This window comes from Callospermophilus lateralis, chromosome 1, assembly GCF_048772815.1.
Source record: "Callospermophilus lateralis isolate mCalLat2 chromosome 1, mCalLat2.hap1, whole genome shotgun sequence".
NCBI classification, from domain to species: Eukaryota; Metazoa; Chordata; class Mammalia; order Rodentia; family Sciuridae; genus Callospermophilus; species Callospermophilus lateralis.
The window spans coordinates 104,978,290-104,997,481 of NC_135305.1; the positions used below are offsets into that span (position 1 = coordinate 104,978,290).

The window sequence follows — 19,192 nt, forward strand, 5'->3', positions numbered from 1 at the left end:
GGGGCCAGCTATGACTCACAAGGAAGGCAGCCCGGGTTCTCAACAGAGGAGCAAGCAGTCAGCTGTGGTAGGAACTGGATGAACCTCATCAGCCCTTCCTGTTGGCCCAGCACCTGCTGACCCAGCACCAGCACCTGCTGACCCAGCACCAGCACCTGCTGACCTCCAGTCGAAAGAACAATTGGTGCTGAGTAGATAAAGCCACCAGCTGGGCTGAGCCCTGCTTCTTGGTGCTATGAATTGAAGAAAAAAAAAATCAGCCTCTCCTTTCAGTATCTCAGGCCCTCAACGTGAGTTAATATTCAGAAGGCCATCCACTCCCAGGTACAGATCAGGAGAACACTCTAGACTTAGAAGGTCCGAGATAGACTCCAAGTTTGGTAGAACTCCTCACAGCATGGGCATCCCCGGGCCCAGTGATGGTCAGCAGGAATTTTCGCTTCTGACCTCTCTGAATTTTGAAAGGAATCTTCCCTGAAGCTCTGTGCTGGTGCAGAGAAGCACAGGAAGAGCCAGGCTTACTGCTTTCTGAGCAAGGAACTTTCTAAGCATCTTATGCCAGATAGGATGAGACTAGTGGCCATCATGCAGGCAATGGGCCCATTTCCAGACACCCGCACACTGCACGCTGGGCCCATCTGCTGGGCTGGGGCCTTTCCTGGGGCAGTAGCCCTGGGAAGAGGCAGATGGAATGAGACAGGGGCAGTATCGGTCTCAAACGTTGGAATGTATAGCAATCCTCTTGTCTGTTTTAGGGAAATGCAGATTCCCAGCCTTGGGCTGTGGTTTTAATTTAAACTAAATGCTTACAAAAAACATCAGTGTGTAGGATTGACCTCAGATTGTGGAGACCTTTCCATAAAGCACTCTTGCTTCTCTGTCAACTTCTCCCCACTGGAAATCTCCCTCCTTTAAAGGCACCCTCTTGGAGCTAATTCTTTCCTCCTCCCTGCAAAATGACCTGCAGCCCACAGGCAGCACAGCCATCTGCTCATGTCCTGTGTATACAGAGGCCATCTCCCTACACAGGGACTGCCCCCCAAGGATCACCAGGACACTCACCCAAGAGAAGCCTATGCAGCCGACGGCTCCACACAGCATGTCTGCGAGCAAGGATGGGTACGAGCTGGCCGTGGGGAAGTAGGCGAAGAAATAGGGGCTGTGCCAGTGGGTCACCTGTGGAAAGGCGGAGCAGTTACTCAGCGGAGAGGGGAAGCAGGCCGCACCAGGAGCAGGGACTCAGGTGCCCTCTGTGCTCCTGGCTGGTGGAGCATCTGACCTTGGCTTGGATGCATGTCTTCAATTTCAGTCATCCTAAGACCTTCCTCCAAACATTTTGTAGCATCTACATTTCACCTGATACTATAGTAAAGGAACTATTTTTATTTTATATTTGTATATATTTGCTAGGTAAGAAGGAAATTCTATATCCTTAAAGTAAAAATGGAACATCATTATCACTGGTTAAAATGAACCAGCCATAACAAGTGAAGTCTCTAGAAATGGCATTGTGTTTTAAGTTCTTAGCAGGGTGTCTGGTCAGAGAAGGCACTGTCCTCTTGAGGGCTCTGAAAAATCAAATCTAAATCTCTCTCTCTCTCTTTTTTTTTTTTTTTAATTCCTGATTTTTCAGGTTTCTTCGGTCAGATCCCAAACACACATCTTGTCTCACGGCCGCCTCCTAACTCTCCTGTACAAACCAGTCCCTCCTGCCAAGCATCCCTCTGGCATACTCCCTGCCCGCTCTGTCCCTCAGACTGGCCACGATCCCCCAGCCCCCTGGCCCTGACTGTGAGCTGCCTGCCTTCCTCCATCCCAGTCCAAGGAAACACCTGCTCTGTGCCACACCTGAATTAGGCACAGAGGAAAAGCTCAATCTGGACAAGAGGAGGAGGTCCATAAATGGACAGTCACCGTTCTGTGACCTAGCTAGTACCCTTAGGGGCCCAGGGGTGCTGGGAGCCAGAGTAGCAGGGAAGCCACCTCAAGCTAACATTGGTGGCCATGGATTGAATGTTTGTGCCCCCTCCCCCTCCCACCAAATTCACAGGTTGAAACTCCAACCCATCAAAAGATGGCAGTGGAGTCCTCCTGACAGGATTAGGGCTTTTCTGAGAAGAGACCAGAGAGCTAGCTCTCTTCCTCCATGTGAGAATATCTGAAGTCTGCTGTTCCCCAGGAAGAGGGTCTCCCAGAAACTAACACCTTGATCTCAGGCTTCCAGCCTCTAGAGCTGTGACAAATTAATGTCGTTGAAGCCACCTAAGTAGGCACAGCCTTTGTTCTGACCCCCTGCTAGAGTTTGGTTCTTAAGTTTTCCCCAAAGGCTCCTGTGTTAGCAGCTCACTCCCACGGTGGTGCTATTGGGAGGTGGTGGAGCCCTTAGGAGGAAGGGCCTAGAGGGAAGTCTTTAGGTCATTGAAGTTATGCCCATGAAGGGGAGTGTGGGACCTTGGTCCCTTCCTGTTTTTCTCTGTCAGCCATGAGATGAGTGGTTTTTTGCTCCACCATGTGCTCCCCCACATGATGTGCTACTTCACCACAGACCTAAAGCAATAGGACCGACTGACCGTGAATTGAAACATATGAGGCTGTGATGTAAAACAAACCTTTTCTCTTTATAAAAATGATTATCTCAGGCGTTTGTTATAGTGACAGAAACCTGACTGAGACATCATTTCATACCGTCTGGACAAAGATGCAGGTATTAATTTTCTCCATGAAACTAGTTATTAAGTATATAATGTCCAAGATGTGGCATGAGAAGTCTTGATTGGGAAGGTAGTTGACTAAGAAAGCTCACCAAGAGCTGAGAGTGTTCCGTAGGTCCCACTGAAACTATGGACGCTTCCAAGTCAGCCAGGACTAGGGATCCATGAAGGGAGAGAGGGAGAGGAAGATGCTTAGTGCATTTGGGCTGAGGTTCTAATGTGGAAGGTGACAGTGACTCTCAGAGCCATGAGGAGCTGCACAGGTGAAATGCTGCATTCATTGCAGTGACTGGGGGTCCACAAAAGATTTAGGGGCCAGGACATGCTTTCTTTTAAGATCAGAAAAAAAAATGTGAACTTGCTAGTCAAAGGGGGAAAAAAAGTACCTATAACACTAATATATTCAGCTTAATTTTGCATATTTCTATGAAGAAAGGAGCCTAAAAAGGTACAAGTGCCCAGGGCCCATGACAGTAAGACTGTGGCCTGGGGTCTTAGCCTCCCTTCAGGGAACCAGAAGCCCCACACTGCTTCCAGCTCTGTTCTCCCCCTACCTGCTTCTGGAAACCTGGGGAAGGCAAGAGTCGTTCCTGAATGGGACATATACGTTTTTGCTTCACTCTCTGCTAAGAATCACAACCACATTGGGCTGATGGTCCCAATCTCACTCTCTACTTAGAGCAGGGCACTCACCTACTTTCCCTGCAACCACAGACCTGCAACAGGTAGGCCTGGACTACCCCCAGGGACCCAGCCCCACAGCCATGTGTTTCCCAGCTTTGCTCTGAGCAGTAAATACTCCTGTCTTGTCCAGCAGGAGGACTTTAATGTCCCCCTCCCGTACTCCTCTGTATGGGTTTTATGTATTATGAAAGGAGGGTGCCATAAGAAGTGCCCTGGAATCGAGGAACTGTCTCTGAAGTTGAGGACCTAAGTCTCAGCCCCCAGACCCTGGACCTGGGTCCACCGAAGGGCCTCTGCATTCTGTCTGAAAATGAGGGACTGAATCTCAATGATCCTAGACTTCTCCTGCTCGGTGTCTAATACATTTGCTTTTTATTGATCTTACAACCACAGAAGTGCAGAGGGTGGGGATCAATCTGCCAACGCCACCAATGCCAGGCTGGGACTTTGCATATTGTTTGTGGAAATTAAAGTAGCCACACAGGATGACAGGTTTGACAATCCTCATCCATGTGCCAGGGGGAGGCCGGCCTGTTCAGAGAGCCACAGTAATTCAAGGGCTTTGAGATGAATTCCTTGATGGGGAAAATCATACTGTAGGAACACAGATCTGAAATGCGGTCTCATGCCAACCCTCTGCTCCTCTCACTGGGTATCAGGGATGGCAACGGGTCCTGCTTCTTTGGGGCTGGGCTGATCTACACTCTCTGGGGTGAAGCAGTGTCATGTTGCCCACTCAAACAAAATGAACAAAATTTTTTCTCTATACATATGATCTATCATTTGGTGAGCACAACAATGATAGGAGTATGCTTTGTTTGGGGCAATTATTTAGTTGCAATCAGTAATCAGGGACTTGTTTCCTCTTACCAGCACATGATAACACACTGCAGGTACCAAGTGTCTTGCGGCAGGGACTGAGCCTCAAAAGACAGCCCACTTGTTACACTTGGAGTCTGCATGATCTGCATTGGCACCCAAGCTCCATCATTTACTAGATGTGTGAACTTAAGTGGAGCACCTAATCTCTTGAGATTCAGTTGCCTCTGACATAAGATAAAAATGATAGAAATTTCTCTCTAACCTGTTCTGAGAATTCTTGGAAATAATATATGTGAATTGCACGGTGTCCAGTAGGTGCTACATTAGCACTAGCTTTCCTCTTCTCTGACTTTGGATATACACTTACCCCTGGCATGATTATCTTTTCAAGGTCATTGATAACGTCCTCAAATGCTTCTGGCTCCTGGGGAGCCTCAGTAGGGATCAGGGGCCGCAGGTAGCCAGGCTCCACATTAGGGTAGACGGGGCGCCCCTCGATGCCTTCCAAGTAGTCAGCCACATAATCCACCATCTCTTTCCCTCTCCTCCGGAATTCACTTGCATCCATGGTGACTGAGCTCTGTCAGAGGTGGAACTGCAAAGAGAGAGAAGAAATCAGCTGACAAAACATAACAGCCTCTGGGCTGGAGGAGGGCAATTCCAAGTCAGCTGTTAGAAGTACACGGGCAGTGACCCGATACTCTGGAGGCCACCCAAGTACAGAGTCAGTCCTCCTTTCCTTTTGTGAGTGGATGAGGCGGACAGGACATAGGCTTTGGGTCCTGTAGCTCATTCTATTCTTTGCCAGCTACTCAACAGAAGACAGCACAACATCTCTTTATTTAATTTTCTACACTGATAAAATGCACTAGAAGCACGCATTTATACTCATGGTCCATTCCAACGTCAATGACAAACACTGGTCCAAGTTCTGCCTGGTCACTTGACAGAGACAAGTTCCACCCCTGAGCCTCACTTCCCAGCTGAGGGATGACTGTAACAGCTCCGACCTCTGAGGAAGGCTGAGATTGAACAGTCTACCTAGGCTCAGTCCACAACCATCTTCTTTCCTCTGGATTCCATCTTCAGGTGGACCTGTGCCGCTACATGTTACGGTTCAGATGTGAGATGTCCCCCAAAAGGTCACATGTGAGACAATGCAAGAAGGTTCAGAGGAGAAATGATTGGATTGTGAGAGTCTTAACCCAATCAGTGAATTAATCCTTGATGGGATTAACTGGGTGGGGCTGGAGGCAGGTGGGGTGTGGCTGGAGGAAGTGGTTCAAGGCAGGCATGGCTATGGGGTATATATTTTGTATCTGGAGAGTGGAGTCTGTCTCTTTCTGCTTCCCTCAGCCACACTCCCACAATGATGTTCAGCCTCATCTCAAGCCCAGAGAAATGCAGCCAGACTTCTATGGGCTAAGACTTCCCAAAACAAGAGCCCTTAAATAAACTTTTCCTCCTTCCACAATTGTTCTGGTTGGGTCCTTAAATCACAGCAGCCAAAAAGCTGACTAAAACAACATACAACCTGATTTTCAGAAATAATGCACTTTTATTACATAAGTAGTATACAGGCAATTCTAATGATTAATTATGTCCTAAAAAAATTGCCATGAATTCTGAATTAGTGAACACTATACCAGACCTCATAGGGAAAACACAGGGCTAGGTTCCTGGAGAGTAATCAAGAGTATATATTTTTTTCAATACATGACCATTTTGTGTGTTGTTTTAAAAGACACCTTATGTAATATGTATTGAGTGATTAATATGTATTTAATGTTAATCATTAAATCTACAGCCACTCACACTATAATTCATGCCCAAAGGAAGCTTGCGTAACACATATTTCTACATGAGGCACATCACAGTCTGCTTGTGCTTAGGAACCCTAAACAGCACTTCTGCACTACATTTTTGGAGATCATTTTAAATGGAAAAACACCAAGAAAAAGCACAGAATTGTAACGAATGTCACACTAAATATATGGAAAACAGGATACTTGCTATTAGTATGAGAGCTGAAACCAGAGGGCAGATTATCGCCTTGTTCAACCTCAGCTGTGAACTTGCACATCTGATGACTCAAATTTTTTTCCCTTGCTGCATATGTGGTCACAAAGCATTGATTACAAGGATCAATACATTTTAGCTAGTAGGAGAATTTGCATGTATGGAATCTTCAGATAGCAAGAACAGATTGCATTGTCAAAACAGGTATCTAGAAAGGCACCGCCAAAAATTCTGGCACATCTTCTTTCAGATTATTTCCTATATTTGTGTTAGAAAATCATATGGTAAGCAAGGGATGCAGTTCTGATTCCTTCCATAGTCCAAAACCTCATAATTCAAGGCGAATTTCCCTGTGAAGAGTTCAGGGGTGAATCAACACCTACTGTAATTAGCAATAGGGATGACCTTGACATTAAATTCTCAGCATTTTTCCATGTTCTCCATTGTCCATTCTGGGATTTTTGACATTCTTTTTTTGTGATGTTAAGGTGTTGAAAATCTATTTACCAAGAACTTGTTAAAAGTACTAAGACAGATTTTATTGAAGATTATTGCAATAGGGGAGAGACTATTGAACTTAACTTTCAATACAACAGCCAAGGGGCAGATGAGAGAGTTAGTGGATAGAAAATTAGCAGGAGTAATGTGGTTAGTCTCAAGGGTGAAGAGGAAGCAGAGCTTGATTAGACGCCAGGGGTGAAAGTAGATGAACTTGATTGGATATACAGGATGGGGCCTTGTTACCAAACTGGCTTATCAGGATTTCCTGCTAAAATTAGTGTCAGCAGTCTAGAGAAAACCAAACAAGAAGAGGAATCAGGGAGACTGGCTGAAGGACTGAGCCTTTGTCCAAGGTGAACCTGCTGGAAGATGGTTTTTCTTCTCTCAGCAATCTTTATAAGCATCCTTCTTCAGAATGATCTCTGATAAATGAACAATGTATAGCATTTTGTAGGTTACTTCAAGGTCTGCCATTAGATCCAATCCCATTTTAAAGTTATTATTTGGGTGCACATTTTTCAGTGAGTGAGAAGCAGTGATTGGGACTTAAGATAAGACTCTAAATTATAGCAACAGCTAATACCAAACTAACAGCATGAGAAAAACCACATTGACAGTTTGAATTTGCATTGCATCTTTGCACTTCATAAACTAAGGGCTGTGTATGGTTCCACTCCTCAGCTAAAATATCATAGCCATGTGGTAAAACTTCTGGTTCACAATTCTTAGTGTCTTATAGCTTTCAAAATTAATTTTTTTTATTTGAAGTGACTCAGCTTATTTCAAAGTTTGCAAACAGAGTGAAACTGTTTTCACCTTAAGTGAAAGGGACTTGAAAGTGAGATTCTTAGAATTCAACCAAAATGTCTCACACCAAAACTCTTTTGGCAAGTTCAGGTTCTCATTATATAATTACTGAGTCCCTTTTCAACCGTAATACACTTTTTTCTGTCACGTGATTTCTAATGATGTTCACAATGTGTGCCTCTATTGCTGAACATTTGGATGATTTTCAGTTTCCACTTATATTAGTGGGAAAAGTACATAGATCTTAGGGGCCAACTCTTCAGGATCGAGAGCTGAAGGACTCAGAGTCACATCCTGACTCTTGTATTTATTAGATGTGAGAAGGCCAGACAGGGTGATATGTGTGTAATTCTAGCTACTGGGGAGGCTGTTGAAGGGGGATCACAAGTTGGAGGCCAGCAAGAGTAACTTAGGGAGAAACTGTCTCAAAAAATAAAAAGGACTGGAGATGTAGTTCAGTTGCAAAAACACCTCTGGATTCAATCCCCAAAAGAAAAGACATGGGACAAGTGAATAAGTGGGGTCCTAGGGGCTGACTTGCTAGGATCTAGAGCTGACAGACTCAAGAATGAGACCCTGACTCATATTTATCCTGGATAAATTGCCAACATGTTAAATCTTATTTTCCTAAACTGACAACATAAATCACGATAACAGTAGTAGTATCTTGAGGAATTTTTGTGATCATTAAGGAAGTGCTTAGAAAAAGTTTAGAACATTGGTATAAAGTAACCTCTCAATAAATATCAGTAGTCCCCACTTTTCTGCAATTTCAATTTCTAAAGTTTCAGTTACTCCCAGTCAACTCTGGTCCAAAAATATTGAATGGAAAATTATAGAAATAAGTAGTTAATTGGTTTCAAACTGTGTACCATTTTGAGTAGCATGATGAAAGCTTTGTTCCATCTCCTTCAGGACAGGAAACATTGTCCCTTTGTCCAGCATGCTCACACTGTATAGGATACCTGCCCGTTAGTTACTTGGTGGCTGCCTTAGTTTTTAGATCAATTGTCATGATATTCTAGTGCTTGATTTTTAAGTAACCTTTATTTTATTTAATGCAGGAATTGTTTTATTTTACTCATTCATTATTATTAATATCTTACTGTGTCTAATTAATAAGTTAAACCTTATCATAGAGACAGGTATGCATGTATAGGGAAAACACATTTATGTATTTCAGTACTACTCTTGGTTTCAAGCATCCACTGAGTGTCTTGGAATATATCACCTTGAGAATAAGGAGGGGTTACTGCATTTGTATTTCTTTATAAAATTAAAAACATCGCTAGCAATTGGAGAGATGAAAATCAAAACTATTCTATTAAGATTTCATCTAACTCCAGTCAGAATGGCAATTATCAAGAATACAAGCAACAATAAATGTTGCCAAGGATGTGCAGGAAAAGGCACACTCTTAAATTGTTGGTGGGACTGCAAATTGGTGCAACCAAATGGAAAGCAGTATGGAGATTCCTCAGAAAACTTGGAATGGAACTACCATTTGACCCAGTTATCGCACTCCTCATTTTTATCCAAAGTACTTAAAAATCAGCATACTACAGTGAATGTTGCCACATCAATGTTGATAGCAGCTCAATTCATAATAGCCAAACTACGGGACCAACCTAGGTGGACTTTAACAGATGAATGGATAAAGAAAATGTAGTATATCTACACAATGCAATATTACTCAACCTTAAAAAAGAATGAAATTTTGATATTTGAAGGTACATGGGTGGAGCGGGCAATCCCCAAAACAAAGGACTAATTTTTTCTCTGATATATGGACGCCAATTCATAATGGTGGTGTGGTGCTAGGGAAAAATAGAGGTACTTTGGAGTAGACAGTGGGGAGTGAAAGGAGAGGAGGGGCTATGGAGGTAGGAAGGAGAGTGGAATAAATCAGACATTATTACCCTATGTGCATATATGACTACATAACCATTGTCATTCCACATCATGTACAACCAAAAGAAAAGTTATACTCCTTTGATGTACAATGTGCCAAAATGTATTCTGATATCATGTACAACTAATTAAAATGATTTTTTAAAAAATACCCCCTCTTATTTCCATCTTTACACACTTGTTTTGCATAAAAAATTCCTAAAAAGGAGAACATTTATCTTACAATTCCTTTAGGATAGATTTTTTTCTAAATATAAATATTTTTAGTGTTTTAAAATTACATTGCAAAATTTCTCCCTGGAACATTGTTTCACCAAATTTTATTCTTAATAGGGAGACTGTAAGAATGCTCATTTTGCTATATAATCACTGGATTTGCGTGTTAATTTTAATCTATTCCAATGACATTGAACAGTTGTCTCATGTTTCTTTGCTATTTTTATGTATACTTTTATGACTTACTTGCTCAGTGTGTACTCTTCTACTAGGGTACTAGCTATTTCTTATTTAATTGCAAGAGTCCTAATACATTAACACTGCCACCCACTATTACATCTCTAGCATATTTTACATTTTCTTCATTTTTTGACTTAATTTTGATTATGATTTTTCTCCCAACCTAAAAGAATTTTAATTTCAATGTAGCAAAATCTTATAATCTTTTCTTTATGGTTTGGACTGTGTGTATGGCTATGAGAAATGCCTTTTAAAATGTGTATCCTAATAGTCTCTATTTACCCAACTGAGAAGAATCACATACAATTCAATAAACTGAAGACTCGGAAGGAGATGTGTGAAATTAAGAAAGATGCTTGGCTTCTCAGAGATCAATTGCCTCTTTCTAACAGTAATAGACTATAACATAGCCCAAAATGAAAGGCTTTAGGAAATAAACAAACAAACACATACGAATTTTCCACCAAAAGAAATATTACCAGTCAAATTGTAGGATAGGACCTGGTTATTCTTTTTTAAATCATCCTCTGTCATTTATTCACAGATTATTTTTCACCAAGACCTTTTCAGAAGGCTGTTAGTGCAAAGCCACAGAGAATCTTATGCTCATTCTGAAGCTGTTTGATATTTCATGCCCCCAAGCTTGGCAAATATTAGCTGGAAGATGTAGACTATGATAACAGCGATGGCTTATGCCTCTCCAGGCCCTTGAAAGAGCTTCTGTTGACATAATCTGATGTGTGTCTGCAGCAGCTGCACTCCACACTATTTTACATGCAGCCCCTGTTGTGTGCTGTGCATGCATAGTGAGTCAGTTACTTCCCTAGATTTCTGGCTCAGTACTTTATTTCAGTGATAGAGTCCAACTCTAACCCCATGTGCTTCAGGAAGATATGAACTCCCTCAGATCTCCTGATCAACCTTCAATCATGAGATTTTTATATGTACATATATATATTTTTTTTCCCCAAAGATATTGTTTGCTAACCATAGGATTCTCCAAGCAGGGTCCTCAGCTCATGTATTTTTTTATTCTCAGGGTCAATCACAGGCTACGGGACATAGGAAGCACTGTGGAGGTCTGCTGAATGATGAATGAATGAATGAATGAATGAATGAATGAATGAAAGTTGGTCCTCTATTTTATTTCTGGTTATATGCTATATTTGACCCTACTTTCTAAATTTTAGACACCCCACACCAGCAGCCTATCACATCTCTGGCACAAGAGTCCCGGAGACATTAATGACTTGGGAACGGCAGTCCTCTTCCACTATGGAATCCTGACCCATTTCTACCACCCAACACCTCTGACTCAACTCTCGGGCACTGGAATTTCACTCCTTAGACTCCTCTGCCGCAGCCACTTGCCCAGAACATGACCCAGCCCTCTGGATGATGTTTGTACAGACCACGGATGTGAAGTGGGAATTCTGCCTCCATGGGACGTACCGTTGCCGGGGATTACAAACCTGAATCTCACAGGACCAACCAAGCCCCACTGCTGTGTCTATGAGCCAGTCACTTTCTTGCATGCTGAGGGATAGGACAGCCACAAAGTGCTTTGTATCTGTCCATGGTCCTGCCTATTATTTCACACAGGACAGTTTACTTCAAACCGTGTGACCCTGGAGACTGCATTTAACCCCTCTAGATTTTCATTTCCTATCTTGGTGAAAAGAATATTGTTAACATTTTTATACTATTTTCCAGGAAACAATTTGAACCATAATTTATATTTCAAAAACACTGATCCCTTTGGAACTGGGAGAGTCTCTCTCTCTCTCTCTCTTTCCACCCCGCCCTCCGCTTGAGCATATATGTATAAATCTAATTTGGGGCCTGTACCACTATGGCCATTGCTGCTGCCTCTGATTCCACTGCTGCCAGCCTGAGATCTCCTGGAGGTCTTCTTTCTGGGTGCTGCTGCCACAGAAGAAACTGTTGCCCCAGCTGCAACTGAAGCTGACACTGCTATTGACCCCTGGAGATTGCCTGGTCAAGCTGCTCCCATAGCTGCAGTTTCAGATGCCCCTGAAGCTGCTGCTGCTGCTGACCCTCTGCCTGCTGCCAACAACCATCGCTACTTCCTCTGTTGCCATGGCCTAGAGGACTGCTTTGGGGGAGACTCCAGGTTTCGTTGTACATGGCTGCACCCATTTTGGGATACCAGCCAGGGCCTGGAGCCTGGGTGCCAACAGGTTTACCACCACAAGGGCCTCTGTCTGGGGACTCCAGCTGGGACCTGCAGGTCCAGTGTGGGGGTGCCTGTGGGTTTGGAGGAGCCTGGAGTCTTCCTGCTGAGAGTGCTGGTGGCCCTTCTTGCTGCTGCATCTCAGAGTTGCTCCTTTGTATGAGTATATCCCTGGTGGTCTCTCTGCAACCAGGAGCAGCATTGACATCTTGGGACTGCAGTGTGGCCAAGCCTGAGGTATCTGAAGCCCAGATGGGTGGGATAGAGACTGGGTTTGTGAGGGCTGATCTGGGTTTGGTGATCCCAGGAGATGTCAGAGACAGGGCTGAGAAACTGTCGAACATTGACAGACAGTTTGACTTTGCAGCAAGATTTATTTTGTTTTATTTTATTTTTTGATTCACTAATCTTCCTACCATATTTGGAACAGAATGTTTTTTATGCATCAGTGTGTGGAGGACAATGATATATGAAAGGTGGTTTGCATTTTTGTTGTATTCTATGTCTTTAGTTTTTTCTCTTTGCTTGTATTCTTCCTGTCTCATCTATTTTCTTTCCAGTTTTTCTCCAACCAATAGCCAATCTCTGTCAGCTCCTCTTCCACTCTTCCTGTGAATTTTACTTATAGTTTCTTTCTTCCTCCCTCGTGAATATTGCATACTATATTACCACCATTCTCTCATCCACTATTTAAAATTCTAAATCATTTTAACAAATATTCTATTTGTACTATAGATAGTTGTTGAACTCATCATTTTGGTTTAATGTGAGAAAGCAGTAGATGCCTTAGTGGGAGCTATTAGGCTTAAGGCTATAAATGTGTATGCTGGGTGTGGTTGATATTGGTCTCACAAGTAAAGGTGAAGTGCTGGAAAAGGGACACTAAAATTAATCTACAGCATAGAATTTATCCTGCCTTCGATCCATACTTTTAGATGTAAAAACACACTAACAACTACAAGGGAATAAAGTGCCCCAAACAAACCAAGATGCTTCAAAAACAGAAGCTACTGATAACTCAGTAGAAGAAATGTCCAAGAAGGAGTTCAGATTGTACATCGTTAACATTAATATGTAAACTAAAGGATAGTATGAGGAGTGAAATCAAATAAAAACTACAAGAAGTGAAAGACCACTCTAATAAAGAGTTAGAGATCGTGAAAAAAAAAAAAACACAAGCAGAAATCCTCAAAATGAATGAATCAGTAAACCAAACTATAAATTCAATAAAAACATCACCAACAGACTAGACCACTTGGAAGACAGAACCTCAGAAAGAACCTCTAATCTTGAGAGTAGAGTTGAGCATTTGGAGAAGATGGTAAGAAAGCATGAACAGAACATCCAAGAATTATGGGATAACATGAAAAGACAAAATTTAAGAGTTATTGGAATAGATGAAGGAGCAGAGACACAAATCAAAGGAATGCACAATCTTTTCAGTTATATAATAGCAAAAAATTTCCCAAATCAAAAGAAAAATCAAATACAAGAGGCTTACAGGATCCCCAATGTACAAAATTACAGCAGACCCATGCCAAAACATTTATAATGAGAATGACTAACACAGAGAATAAATATAAAATCTTAGGCTGTGAGAGGAAAAAAAATCAAATTACTTGTAGGGGGAAACCAATTTGGATCTCAGCTGATTTCTCAACCCAGACTCTCAAGCTAGGAGGTTCTGGAATAATATCTTTCAAGCTCTAAAAGAAAACTGATGCCAACCAAGAATTTTATATCCAGCAAAATTAAGTTTCAGATTTAAAGATGAAATTAAAACTTTCCATGATAAGCAAAAATTAAAGAATTCACAACTAGAAAGTCTACACTACAGAGCATTCTCAACAAAATATTCCATGAGGATGAGGTGAAAAAAAAAGGGATATTCAACCAAATGGGAAATTAAGACAAATCAAAAGTCAGAAATAAATCAAAATGACAGGGAATACAAATCATATCTCAATAGTAACCTTGAATGTTGATGGCCTAAACTCATCAATAAAAAGACATAGACTGGAAAATTGGATTCAAAGGCAAGAGCCAACAATGTTCTGTCTTCAAGAGACTCACCTCATGGGCAAAGACATCCATAGGCTGAAGGTGAAAGTATGGGAAAAAGCTTATCACTCATATGAATTGCTTAAACAAGCAGGAATTTCCATTCTCATTTCAGATAAAGTAGACTTCAAACCAAGTTAATCAGAAGAGACAAAGAAAAACATTTTATACTTCTTAAGGGAAGTATATATAAGCAGGACATAACAATTATAAATATTTATGCCCCAAGCAATAGAGCATCTATGTACATCAAACAAACCTTTCTCAATTTCAAGAGTCAAATAGACAACAATACAATAAAACTGGGTGACTTTAACACACCTCTCTCATTACTGGACAGATCTCCCAAACAAAAACTAAATAAGGAAATTATGGAACTAAAAAACAAAATCAATAATTAATACTTTATATATATATATATATATATATACAAATATATATATATATATATATATATATATATATATACAAATATATATATACATACAAACATACAGACAGAATATTTCATCCATTTCTTCTCAGCAGCACATGGCTCCTTCTCTAAAGTAGACCATATCTTATGCCATATCTTATGCAACTCTTAGTAAATAAATTTAGAATCTCTCATGGCTAGAAACTTCTTCATGGTCTTGGTTGGAAACATTTCTCCCATGAAGAAGTTTCTAGCCATGAGAGACTGTGAATTGGAAGAATGACTCTGATACCTTGCATTTAAAAAAAATCCTCCAATCCTCTAATTACTTTTGAACTCTTAATACACTTATTAAATATGTTATTAAGCAGCTTTAGGTGAACATTTTTGCCAGGAACCACAAAGGGCATGAATAATCCAATCAGTTCACAAGAGTGAAATGGGGTACTCCATGAAGTGTCAGGCAGACCTGAGGTCAAGGGGCACCTCAAGTTCCGTTACTGTTTGTCCTTCAATCTCCAACCTTTCCAGGGCTTTCTGAAAACCTCTGCAAAGATGGGCAGGCATGAAAATACCTTCCATGGAGCACTGCTGGGACATGTGCACAAAGTGGTGCGTTAGGTACCCAGGCACAGCCCATGCTCAGTAAAAACTTTTCCTAGCAACAGAGGAAGTGCTGTGTAGGGGAAGAGATGATATAGGGAAATACTCTGTACTTCTGCTCAATTTTCCTGCAAACCAGAAACAGCTCTAAACATCTTTTTTTTTTTTTTCTTAAGTGAAAACCCAAACCTGTGGGAAGCCATCGGTGAAATGCATGAGGACATTTTCTCGGCATCACAGCCAGGGAGGGAATAGGTCTGGCATTTGGAATTTTCTGTGGCTCTCCCACAGACAAAAATCACCCAATGCATGTGACCCCACCCCCACCCAACCACTCGCTGTGCTAGAAAGGTCCCACACAGCACTGGAGATGGGGTGACCTGCTGTAGTCACACAGCCTCTCTGAGATGGGTATGACCTGCCTAGATGCCAATCAACCTGTGACTGCAAGACACCCCCAAGCAAGCCTCCACCCTTGAAACCCTACCTCTGCCTTTCATGGACCCCCTTAAATAAACCACAGGAGCCATTTTCCAATTGTCCCGGCTCCAGCTCCTGTGTGGACTGGACCTGTCAGGGGCTCCCAACTTTGAAACTATTCTTTCTAACTCTTTGTCTTTTGTTCTTTACTAATTATTCTAGACTTTAATTCCTCAAGAGGTTTATTCCTCCTAGCAGGCAAGAATTCCCAGGCGAGGTGCTGGCCACCCCATGATATTTTGGAGCCCAGAACATGCACTACTCAAGAGGAATTTCAAGACAAGGAAAAATTTTCTTGCAAACCAGAAACAGCTCTGAATATCTTGATTTTTTTTTAAAAGTAAAACCCCAAAGCAAACAGATATTAACGGAGGAAGAGAACCCCACTTTCTGACTTTAGATGATTTGGGAGCTCCTTTCTTTTTCCTCTAGGAATCATGATTTCATGTGCAATTCTCTTCCCTGTCTCACAAATCCATCTGTTTACAATGTGGAAATCACTATTCTGAAACTATTCTGAAATCACTATTCTGGTTTTTTAGTTTTCTTTCTTTTTCTGGAGACTCAATGCTGTTTAGTCAGATTATTTAATAAGTGTGAGGGTGGGAGCGGAGTACAGCTCAGGGGTACAGATCTTGTCTAGATGTGCCAGGCCCTTGGTTCCATCCACAGCACCAAATAGCACCCCAAAACAAGGTCGGGGAACCGGGGCAAGAGCTTAGCTCTCAGGTCTTGTCCCACATCTAAACGTAATCTCACTCAGGTCCTCAGCATAGTGATCTTTAACGACTGCAGAGGGACGGCCACCGGGCGGAGAGTGGACTCCGGGGATCCAGAGTTCTCAGTTTGGGTCTTATCTTATCACGGCTTATCAACTAGTTACCTCTGGTAACCTGTGAAACTTATTAACCTCTTGGAGCTTCGGTGCCTCACCGCACCCCCCAACCCCACCCCGGCTCCAGACTAGAGGGCACTGCTCCTGGAGCCAGGGCTCAGACCTTAAAAGGCAATAGCAAAATGGTCCCAGATATCAGGGGTGCTGGAACCTGAGAGACGATCTTTGAGGGTCAGGAGGGCAGAGACAGGACTATATCTGTAAGCAGAGACCTGAGAGGAGAAGATAGTTTTAATTTGTCGATGCGGTGTTCCGCAGGCACAATCACTTTCCTCATTTTACAGGGGAGGAATCTGAAATCCAGAGACGTGATGCTGGTTGGTAGCAAAGATAAGGCAGAACTCAAGGTTTCCTTTGTCCTTTATGCCGAATTTCCTCTATTAGAATTCAAAAAATTAAGCCAGTGTGCATCATACCAAATACACACATGCACTCACGCACACTTGTCACTTTCTTGTACTCATACAATTGCTTTTATATGAATCACAGAGTTCTTTAAGCCCTCTCACTGATCTAGAAATTAGTTAATGTTTATATGAACAAGATGTGCCAACCACTAATTGCAGGACGTCCCAAAGCAAGACTCCACCCTTGAAACCTTACCCAGGCCTTTGATAAACCACAGGAGCCATTTTCTAGTTGTCCAGCTCCAGCTCCTGTGTGGACTGGAACTCCTCTAGAGGGGACTGGGAAATTAACGTCCTTGAGGGACAGATTCGGTGGGTGTCCCCTGCATCACGGTGCTGTGATGCACAACCCTCTTAACACAGGCGGTGCTGTTCATCACAGTAAGTGCCTGCAGACACACCGGAGGGTGTGGACAACCACTATGTTAAGGTCTTTGCTTATAATCTTCACAATGGAACGACTCTTCCAGATTCTTATCCTCTCTAACAGATGGTAAGTTTGAGGCACAGAATGGCTAAGCAACTAGACCAAGACCCCAGAGCTGGCAAAGTCAGGTCACAGCTGAACTGGGGCAGTTTCTGTAGGCACTTGCTCAAGTGAAGACTCTGGACTCAGAGAGCATGCCTAACAGATTTGGCAAACACCTGTGTGTTGATAAACCCTGCAGAAAGACAACTTCAGGATGAGAGGTTTAAAAACCCAGCTTCTCCCAGAGCCCAATTGCTAATGAGTTCCTAGAGGACACAGCAGGGGGGCTCTATGGTTGAGGGATTGGCAAAAGGATCATGTTTATTGCAAAAGGAAAAGCAAAGCATAAAGGGTTGGGTTTGGACAGCTCTTTGCTGGAGGTGTGACCATAACCAAGCCCATTGAGCTCTCTGGTCTGCTCCTTTAGTCCATCAGGCTGCTATACAAAGTACCACAGACCGGGTGGCTTAGAAACCACAAATATTCATTTTGCAACGTCCCGGGGGGAGGGGGGCATTGGGGTCTAAGATCATGAACAGGTTCTTGTGATGTCTCCTCCTAGACAGTGAACTGCTGACTCCTCCCCATGCCTTCATATAAAATGAGGGATAAGGACTCACTTCAGTGTCTCCTCTACAGGGGGACCTGCACTTTACAGTATTGTACTTTTCAATATCACAGTTCTCTATGACAGCATTCTTTCTCTCCATGGCCACAGGGAATAGAAACAGCAGTAGATTTGCGTTAAGAGGAAACCTTCCTCGAGTCCAGCTCTGGTGTAGGAGTCTGTGCTGCTGTTGGCCAATGTCTTGCCCTCTCTGAGTCTCAGTTTCCTCATTTGTAAAGCAAAACAGGACAGAGAAATGATCTAGGCAGAAAGCACTTTGGATTTCAAATACGTGTCTAGTGTGTGTTATTGTGGATGTTATGAAAGCAAGGTGGGAGCCTGTACCCCTGAGCTGGTCAGATGATTTCACTGTGATAGGAACAGCCATGGAAACAGGAGACCAAAGGGAGAAAATCACCACTAAGATCAAAATCCATGGGAATGCCTTTCTCTTCTGGGGATTTGACCACTATTCCTCATTCATTCCCGGTTTAACCAATAATGCCCCATTTGGGTATTTTCTTGGTTGGCAATTCACTATGGCATAGAGCCACACAGAAAGTGATGATGTTCACCTTCACTCTTGTGGGAAAATGCCACTATTTCTAATCACATCTCTGGAAACATGTGGCAGCCTGCATTGAAGAGACGGCTGAAAAAATCTATAACTTAAGCAAAACAAAGAATCTCTGGGATATTGACATTATTTCAATTGAGTCCTGACCAAAGACAATTCAAATAGTTGTAGTGAGAATATTTGTGGGGTTGGGGAGCCTTCTTGCACTTGTCATTGTCCCTGTGTGCCTGATTACAATATACATAATTACATGGACATAGTATGCCAATTTGCCCTGCTTAGGACTGCTGGGCAGGGATTTCTCAGTGTCACCAGGATCCCCGTCCGCACCCTTCAGTGTGTCTGCAGGCACTTACTGTGATGAACAGCATTGCCGGTGTAAAGAGGGTTGTGCACCACAGCACCGTGATGCAGGTGACACCCACTGAATCTGTCCCTCAAGGATATTAATTCCCCAGTGCCCTCAAGAGGAGGGAGTTGTGCAGTTCTTTCTGTGAGTTGCCACATTTCTTTCAGGAAAAAACAGGAGAGCACAGAAATGTCACCACCATGGAGGGATTATAAGCATGAACG

At 42.6% G+C, this 19,192-nt stretch overlaps 1 protein-coding gene across 5 annotated transcripts in view; it reads right to left on the bottom strand.

Moving 5' to 3' along the window:
* Ddc (dopa decarboxylase) overlaps nt 1–4,785 on the bottom strand; it is a 76,201-nt gene extending 71,416 nt beyond the window's left edge. For 3 of the 5 annotated variants that reach the window (XM_076864652.1, XM_076864633.1, XM_076864612.1), the window contains exons 1-2: nt 4,585–4,785; nt 1,063–1,176 (exon numbers count right to left, since the gene is read on the bottom strand). In XM_076864652.1, coding sequence (XP_076720767.1) covers nt 1,063–1,176; nt 4,585–4,785 — 315 coding nt within the window. The remainder of the gene's footprint in view (nt 1–1,062; nt 1,177–4,584) is intronic. The other 2 variants (XM_076864642.1, XM_076864622.1) reach the window with 1 other exon arrangement.
* Nucleotides 4,786–19,192: the final 14,407 nt, after the last annotated feature.